This window comes from Echinops telfairi, unplaced genomic scaffold (assembly GCF_000313985.2).
Source record: "Echinops telfairi isolate 266 unplaced genomic scaffold, ASM31398v2 ScPeMD7_7468;HRSCAF=8506_0, whole genome shotgun sequence".
NCBI classification, from domain to species: domain Eukaryota; kingdom Metazoa; phylum Chordata; class Mammalia; order Afrosoricida; family Tenrecidae; genus Echinops; species Echinops telfairi.
This window is the reverse complement of record NW_022111369.1, coordinates 47,069,932-47,079,184: the sequence shown is the minus strand read 5'-3', so window position 1 is coordinate 47,079,184 and position 9,253 is coordinate 47,069,932. Positions and strand designations below refer to the sequence as shown.

The window sequence follows — 9,253 nt, the reverse complement described above, 5'->3', positions numbered from 1 at the left end:
TAGTTCAGCTTTGGCCTTGACTGGAGTGATTCAAAGTGGTTTGCAGCCCTGCTTTGCAGCCTGAGACGTCTCATGGCTTCAGTGATGTAGCAAGGCCTTCACAATACGAATGTGTGTGCCTTTGCTCTTACCCCAAGGGTAAGCTGCCGTATACCCAGGATAGGTTTGAATTATTTTCATTATCTCTAGATGCATTACTCTCAAGCACAGGATTTTCAGAAAGAGAATCTGGACAATGTCGGTACTTTTAAAAATTGATTTGCCATTGTACAAATACCACTAATGCTTGTCTTTTTGTCCCTATATCTTTCTCTAGCCCATCATGAGACATGAAGATCTGGATTTGGTTCATCGATATTTCTATTATGTTGGTGTAAAACCAACAACACTCTAAGAAACACACATGTTTGAATATTGTCCTCTTCTTTGTGTGCTGAAATTAATAAAATTGAAACATTCTGACATCATGGTCCAGGCCTGTTATTTTCCAGAAGTGTGTTAGTGTTGTTCTACATACTACATTCTCATGGAGACATCGTACTCACTTACTGCCACAGAGTCGATTCCTACACATAACGACTTTGTCAGACAGGGTAGGACTGACTGGTGGTTTCTGAGGCAGTAACATTTACTGGGACAGAAAGTTTCATCTTTATCCCTTGACGTAGCTTATGGGTTTGAACTGCCTACCTTGCAGTTGGCAGCCCAATATATAACCCATGATGCCATTAGAGCTCATTGGAGAATTTCTCACTGCATCAAATCAATTCCCTAACACAATGACCCTGTAAGACAAGGAAGACCCGTTCCTATGAGTTTCCAAGACTCTTACTCTTTTTAACCTTTTTTTCCCCTTAACAGTTTTATTGGCACATAATTCACATATCATACAACTGAACAGTTCAATTGTTCAGCCCCCTCAAGGGGAGTTGTGTAATCACCATGATATCTATCTTAGAGCCCTTTCCCCACCCCCATGGTCACATCCCCTTCAAACTGAGCTGTACCCACCCTCACAGTTTACTCCAGAACTCTCCCTTCCTCCCCCAGTCCATCCCACCCGTGCATTCCCGACAACACTTTGTATCAGTTATTATCATCATACAGCCATTCCTCCTGTGCTTCACAGCTGGGAAACCCAACAGAAAATAGTGCAAGACAAATCGCACTAACGTGGTAAGGATAAGATCATATTAGTATAAAGGCAAAAACAATGATGCATGAGACAAAAGACACCCCGCCCCCACCAACCTGTACCCCCATCAACCTTCAAAAAGTCAGGGAAGAAAAATTTCTATCATGTGACGTATACTGGGACTTGCGGCCCAGTATAAACACAGGTGGTGTCTATAGGAAGATTCCTGGCCTGGTACCAAGTTCAATCCCGCATAATCAGGATTACAATGGTCTCTGCCTGATAGTGAGGCTGTTCGGGACTCTGGCCTTTGGCTAGAGTGGAGCTGCCACTGGCTCACTGTGACTAGATACTAGGCAGATGGATTTTGGGCTCCCACTGTCCTCCATAGCCCTCTGCAAATTGGGTGTTTATAATTTTAGCTGTGATACTTTTCTCTTCACCATATTAGAATTTATAATTTTCATCTCAGAATCACACAAGCTGGTGTGCTTATTCCATGTGGATTTAGTTGACTCCTCCCTTAGATGGCTGCTTGTTTGAATATGAGCCTTTAAGACCCCAGGCACTATTTTGATTGATAGCCCGGAACCATCTGCTTTCTTCTCCACACTTTGCTGTAGTGTCCTTATCTTCAGTGATCATTTATGACTGTAACTCTTCATGGGAGTAGAACACCTCATCTCTGCCTCCTCTTTCTCCCTCAGAGTTGGCTGGCGGTTTTGAATGCTCACTTTGAAGTGAACAGCCCATCGTGGAAGCACTACACTACCAGGCCTCATTCAGAGGATTTCTGTGGTTGCTGTCAGGTGCCTTTCAGTCAGAGGCTCCAATCCATAGTCACCCAATGTACAAAAGAATGAATCAATGCACAGTCAGGTGCAATCCTCAGCCCTCTTCTATGCCTGAACCCCCTGTGTCAATCCATCTGCCCCTGCTACACTGCCCCATTCACTTGACCAAGCATTATGTCCTTCTCCAGGGACTGGTCTTTTCTGACAAAATGTCCAAAGTATGTATGGGGAATCTTTCCATTCTTGGCTCTAAAGAGATCTCTGGTCTTATTTCTTCCAATACCGATCAGTTTGTCCTTTCAGCAGTCCAAGGTACTTTCAATATTCTTCTCCAGCGCCATAGTTCAAATGCATCTTGGGTCAGGCATGCCTTAGTCCTTACAGGTGCACCTTACTTCTTAAAGTAACAATCTTGCTCTTCAATACTCAGAAGTGGTCTTGTGCAGTGGGTATACCTAATGCAATATGTCTTTTGATCTCTCGAGTGTTGCTCCCATGAGCATTGCTTGTGGATCTAAGTAAGACAAAATTCTGACAAACTTCAACCTTTTCTTCATTTATCTGGTTGCGAGGATTTTGGTCTTCTTTACATTACATTGTAATCCTTACTGGAGGCTATAATCCTCGATCTTCATCTGAAAGTGTTTCAATTCCTCTTCACTTTCATCCAGCAAGTTTATGCCATCTGCATATTACAGGCTGTTAATAAGCCTTTCTGCAATCCTGATGCCATATTCCTATAATACAGCGTCTCTAATGATTTGCTCAGCATACAGACGGAGCATATAAGGTGAGAGGATACAACCCGGATACACACCTTCCCTGATTTTAAACCATGCAGTACTCCCATGTTCTGTTTGCACAACTGCCTCTTGATCCATATACAAGTTCTGAGTGAACACATGAAGTGTTTTGGAATTCCCATTTTCCTGAAAGTTATCCACAGATTATTATGGTCCACACAGTTGAATGCCTTGGCATAGTCAATGAAACCCAAGTAAATATCTTTCTGCATTGTTTTAAGCCAAGATGCATCAGACATCAGTAATATACCTTGATCCACATCCTCTTTTGAATCCAGCCTGCACTGCAGGCAATTTCCTGTCTATGTGCTGCTGTAATCATTGTGGGATGACCTTCAGCACAATTCCACATCCATGATATTGTTTGCATTCCTTTGGATTACTTTTTTTTGTGAATGGGCACCAATATGGATCTCTTCCAGTCCGTTGGCAAAGTAGTTGTCTTTTAAGTTTCCTGGCATAAATGAGTGAGGGCTTCCACTGCTTCCACTGCTTCTTCTGCTTTATGAATCATTTCCTTTGGCTAATGTATTCAGTGCTGTTTCAATTCTTCCTTAATCACCAATCACCATTGGTTCTTGGTCATGTGTGACCTCCTGAAATGGTGGAATATCGATTAGTTCTTTTGGTACAGTGATTCTCTATTCTCTCCATCTTCTCTTGATGTTTTCTACATAACTAAATTGTTAGCCTGCAGACCATTTTAATATCGTAACTTAGGGCTTGAAAGTTTTTTAACACTTCACTTCTTTTTATTATTGAAGAATAGTTCATTGTACAATGTTGTATTTACCCATCCAGAAGTTGATGGACATGCAGGTAATTTCCATTTTGACTATTATGAGCAGTAGTTTAAGTATTAGTGGACAAATTTTTGTGTTGATATATTTCATTTCCCTTGGGCATTTCTGGCCTTTTAAGCCGTACACTTACTTAATTTTCTGCAATTTTCAACCCTATAACTCTCTTAGGATTAAATGGAATTTATTCTCCTTGCTGGAAACCTCTGATGGCAAATTCCATCAAAACCCAATCTTAGTCCCAGTCCCTGAAATCCAAACCCTAGAACTGCATCTCTTGGCTGGGTGTACCTTGATCCACTAGTGCAGTGGTTCTCAACCTGTGGGTCACAACCCTGTTGGGGGTGATCGAACGACCTTTTCACAAAGGTTGCCTAAGACCATCAGAAAAACATAAATGTTTCAGAATATATAATTATATATTGTTTTATGATTAACCACTATGCTTTATTATGTTGAATTTGTAGCAATGAAAACATATCTTGCAGGGGAACCCTGTAGCGGTGGCATCATGTCGGACGTGCTAAGTGTCGGTGTGAATCTGGAGGCCTTTGCCCAGGCCATTAACGCAATCCAGGCACTGCACTCCAGCGTGAGCAAGGTGTTCGGACTGCCTAAAAGATCACATGCGAAACAAGGAGACCCTGGAGGGCCGGGAGAAGGCCTTTGTTATGCACTTCGAGGACAACTTGCATTCAGTCAACCACGACCTCAAAGAGGTGGAACGGCTGAGCAATTTGGTTGGCTAGCCATCTGAGAACCATCCTCTTTAAGGACCCAGACGCTATATCTTTTGATAGCTGGGCACCATCAGCTTTCTTCACCACATTTGCTTATATACCCATTTGTCTTCAGCAATCATATCGGGGAGGTGAGCACAAAATGATATGATTTTTTTGTTCTTTGATGCCTGATAACTGATCCCTTCAGCAACTTGTGATCAGGCAGGCTGGTGTGCTTCTTCTGTGTGGGCTTTGTTGCTTCTTAGCTAGATGTCCGCTTGTTTACCTTCAAGCCTTTAAGACCCCAGACGCTATATATTTTGATAGCTGGGCACCATCAGCTTTCTTCACCACATTTGCTTATGCACCCACTTTGTCTTCAGCGATTGTCGGGAAGGTGAACATAATGGGATGCCAGGTTTATAGAAGAACGTATTCTTGCATTGAGGGAGTACTTGAGTGGAGGCTCAATGTCCATCTGCTACCTTAATACTAAACCTATAAATATATGCACATAGATTTATTTCCACATCCTCATAGATAAATATGCTTATATATGTACATGGCTTTATTTAGACCTCTATATGTGCTCTTTGCCTCCTAGCTCTTTCCTCTCCCTCTCATCCCACTATCATGTTCAACCTTCATTTGGGTTTCAGTAATTCCTCTCAGTTACATTAACCTTGGCCACGCCCTACCAGGCCTTCTACAACCAACTCGCCACTGATTTGGATCACTTGTTGCTCCCTTGTCCCTGGGTTTGTTAACACCACTTCCTTTCCCTCCACCTAACCCTCTCCCATGTCCCCCTGTAACCGTCAGTCCCGTTGTTTTCTCCTCCAGATTGTTCATCCAGCCTATCTTATTTAGACAGATGTAGAGATAATAACATGCACAAAAACAAGACAGAGCAAAGCCAAGCAACAAAAGAAAACAAAACAACACCAACAAGCCAATGACAAACAAACAAACAAAAAACAACAAGAAAGAAAAGCTTATAGTTAGTTCAAGGACTGTTTGTTGACCTTTAGGAGTGTTTCTGGGTCGAGTCTGATGGGGGGCCAAGCCCTGGTCCCAAAGTCTATTTTTGGTGTTCTCTGGGGACTTTATTGCTCTGTTCCCTTTGCTGTTCTGCTCCACAGCTTTAGTGTCTTGCCTCGGTGTGGTGGGATCAGATCAGGTGGAATTCCCACACTGAGTCTCCAGTGTTGTCCCCTGTAGGGTTATGGGTCAGTGAGGGATGTCATGACTCATAGTGGGGCCGGCCATATGGTCTTCTCTGTGGATTAGCTAACCTGAGCAGGAATCTCGTCGTCGTCGAGGCTTGGTGGGCCAGGATGTGCTCCACTCTGTATTCTTTCCCCTTCATTTGTTCCCGTGTGCTCTGATCAGACATGTCCCTCTCCCCGGGCTCCAGCTTCAGTGCTGTCCTCTGAAATAAATTATTTTGGGGGGAGGGGCAGGTGTCCATATAGTTGGGATTGGGGCCGGCCCCTTAGACCTCTCCACTGGTTCCCTATTCCATGCTGGCATGTTATAATCACATCTTGGAGCACTGGGTTGAAGTCTGGCCCCTCTATCCCTGTGGAGATATAATCAATACCCTCCCCTTGGATGGGTTAGTGTCCTGTGCCACCGCTATCCATTAAAAAAAATTTTTTTATCCTTTCTTCCCCTCCTTTTTAGTTGGCTACCATATGTATCCCTGGATTTGGTCTGGCCCCTGCCATACTATCTGGTACCCACCACAGTAATGTTTATGCACAGTAGCTTTTTCCCTATGCCCCTTTTGCATTTTTTTTTAATAGCTTACCTCAGCAGACTCATGTTGTACTTATCCTTTTGTGTTGGCTTACTTCACTTAGCATGATTTCCTCCAGTTCTTCCCATGCAGCGATGTGCTTCACACGTTCATCACTGCTTATTAGCGATGTATAGTACTCCATTGTATGTATGTATCACAGCTTTTTAATCCACTCGCCAGTTGATGGAAATCTGAGTTGTTTCCAACACCTTGCAATTATGAACTGTGCCACAATGAACATTGGAGCACAGATGTCTGGCCTTGGTTTGTTTCTGGCCTCTTCTGGTTATATGCCCAGTAGGGGGCTTGCTGGGTCGTATGGTAGCTGGATTTCCATCTGCTTTAGATATCACCAGATTGATTTCCATAGTGGCTGTACATACTTACAGGTACACCAGCAGGGGATGATTGTTCCTGTCTCCCCAGAGCACCTTCAACACTTGTTGCTTTCTGATTTTTTGAATTGGGCTATATTTATGGTTGTTATGTGGTACCACATTGTTCTTCTTCCCTTTGGATTTTCTCCCTCTAGGTCCTTGCACATTTCATTATATATTTGGCTGTGTCTTCTTGAGCTGCCCTTTAAATGTTTTATTTAGCTCTCTGACTTCCTCCTTTCCTCCAGTTGCTTTAGCTACTTTACAATTAAGAGCAAATTTCAGTGTCTCTTCTGGAATCCACTTTGATCTTTCCTTTATTTCCTGTATTTTAATGACAGTTGCTTTCTAATGCATGATTGTCTTTTTTTGTAAAAATCATTTCATTGGGGGCTCATACAAATCTTATCACAATCCAAACATACCATCCACTATGTCAAGCACATTTGAACATTTGTTGCCATCATTTTCATTTTTTTTTTTTGGTAAAACCAATGAGCTGCTTTATAAACTTTTACTAATTTGGAATAAAGTTTTAATTATCAAATAAATAAACTCTTTATTAGAATAAGGCAGAATTTAAGTACAAATAATATTTTTAAAAGCCACTTCCAGGACTTCTGGGAAGGTGGCAGTGGAGTAACACATACCAGGGGGACTCTGCAGAATCCATCCCAGGAGAGCTGCTTAGAGGAAATTCAACGTTGCTGGCACCCAGGAGGAACATCAAAAAGATAAGTAGGCACAGACCCACCTGGTTTTGAGTGGCTGGGGAATTTTGCTTTACCTCAGTGGAAGTTGGCTGGGGCTTGACCTTGCCCCCGCCACTGTCTCTGCTGCAGATGGGACCATTTGGAGCCCATAGAGGGGTTTGGTCTCAACACAGCCACAGTTTGCTGCCGCCTGCCTCAGGGCAGACACTGGACCCTTGCAGCTCCAGGGCAGGGATCAGGGTTCAGCTACATTGTTACTTTTGTTTCCCTCACTGCTCTCTATACCCCACAGTCTTGGAGGCGTGCGCAGGGGCTTTTTATCAACAAAACCACAGCTTGCCGCCACCGGTTCCTCGAGCGGGGGCTAAACTCTTGCAGCTCCATGGGCAGAGATCAGGGTTCAGCTATATTGTTACTTTTGTTTCCATCTATTCTCTCTATGCCCCCACATTCTTGGAGGGCTGCGCAGGGGCTTTTTCTCAACACACCCACAGCTTGCAGTCACCTCTGGGGACTAAATCTGTTCAGCTCTACTGGTGGGGATGAGGACTCAGCGACATTGTTGTTTTTATTTCCCTCTCTACTCTATATCCCCTCACAGACTCAGCGGTCGTACTTTTCAATTTTTTCCTCCTCTTTGTCTCTTTCCTGTTCTCTCATACTCCACTGCTGACCTCCAGACCACTCCCCTTAGCTTAGGGCATTTACGCCTGTGCCACATCCAGCTAAGTGAGTTCCACCCTGTGCAGATAGCCTGAGACTGGGTAAAGCCCTGCTGACATCCACCAGGGGATACTCTGCCCAACTTCTTATGGGGGAATTCCTGCCTGTGTACCTGGGGGCCTAAGGCAGCTCGGCCAACACTTGTCAATATTCCAAGCTGCTGCAGGAACATCTGTAACAACCTCTGCAACAATTAAGCAGGCAACCCACCAATCTTCTAGTGAACTCCCCTGATAGGGAAGCCACAGGAGGATAAAGTGGTAGGTTAATTCCATGGTGAAAATAGCTGTAGGCAGTTTGACAAAGCATTAGTAAAAGTTTCCCACAGAGAGCCAGTGCTCTTCGACTCCCTGGAGAATGTCACCTGGCTCCTCTAAAACAACGCAACGCAAACAGCTATCAGCCCCAACGGCATCATCATCATCATCATCATCATCAACAACAACAACAACAACAACAAACCCCAGGAGAAATAATAGGCAATGGCAGAAGATGTCCCGAACATAACAACATGCATAGAAGATGCAGACATTGAGCAGCCCTAGAAAGAAATTTTCAGAATTCTGCTTGGAGTCATACAGGATATGAGGGAAACAATATAGGAAAAGGATGAAATGATAAAGGAGATAAAGGCCATACAACAAAGAAAAATACAGGATCTTAGGGAGGAGATAACAAAAACGAGTAGCAGAAACATTTTCCTCGAGAATCAACTGGAGGAAGGAGAGAACCGCATCTGTGACGTGGAGGAAAGCCAAGCAGACTTTAACAAACGTGAACAAAAATCTAAAAATATTATCAGAGACGCTGAAGAAAACCTAAGCGCTATGTCTGATGCCATAAAGCGGAACAACATTATAATTATTGGCTTACCGGAGGAAGACACAACAAAGAAGTCATCTGTAACAATAGCGAGAGAATTCTTGGAGGAAAACTTCCCGAGCTTAATGAATGAAAACCAGGCAACCATTCAGGAGGCTGAAAGAACACCAGATAGACTGAATCCCAAGAAGTCACCAAGGCACATGATAATTAAACTATCTAAGTTTGAGGAAAAGGAGAAAATAATGAGAGCAGCTAGGAAAAAACAACAACAACAAGGTTCCCAAACAGAATATGCTCATACCTATCAGCAGAAACTATGAAGAAGAGGAGAGAGTGGAGTAACATATTCCAAACATTGAAGGAAAACAACACAAAACCAAGAATACTTTATCCAGCCACATTATCGATTAAGACAAATGGAGAAGTAAGACGAGTCTTCCCAGACAAGGAAAACCTCAAAGAATACGTTAGAAGAAACCCAGCCCTACAAAAGATCCCTGCCAACCCCGTATGGGCAGAAGAACAACACTCACCAAGCATAAATAAGAGACCGCCAC

At 43.3% G+C, this 9,253-nt stretch overlaps 1 protein-coding gene and 1 long non-coding RNA gene across 2 annotated transcripts in view; both read left to right on the top strand.

Moving 5' to 3' along the window:
* Positions 1-462, top strand: part of LOC123520963 — a 3,204-nt gene extending 2,742 nt beyond the window's left edge. Inside the window, exon 3 of the long non-coding RNA XR_006679474.1 lies at positions 317-462. This is a non-coding gene — a long non-coding RNA (uncharacterized LOC123520963). The remainder of the gene's footprint in view (positions 1-316) is intronic.
* Positions 463-4,043: 3,581 nt separating this feature from the next.
* Positions 4,044-9,253, top strand: part of ALB (albumin) — a 38,110-nt gene continuing 32,900 nt past the window's right edge. The window contains exon 1 of the mRNA XM_030888548.2: positions 4,044-4,272. Within this exon, the coding sequence (XP_030744408.2) occupies positions 4,044-4,272 (229 nt within the window). The remainder of the gene's footprint in view (positions 4,273-9,253) is intronic.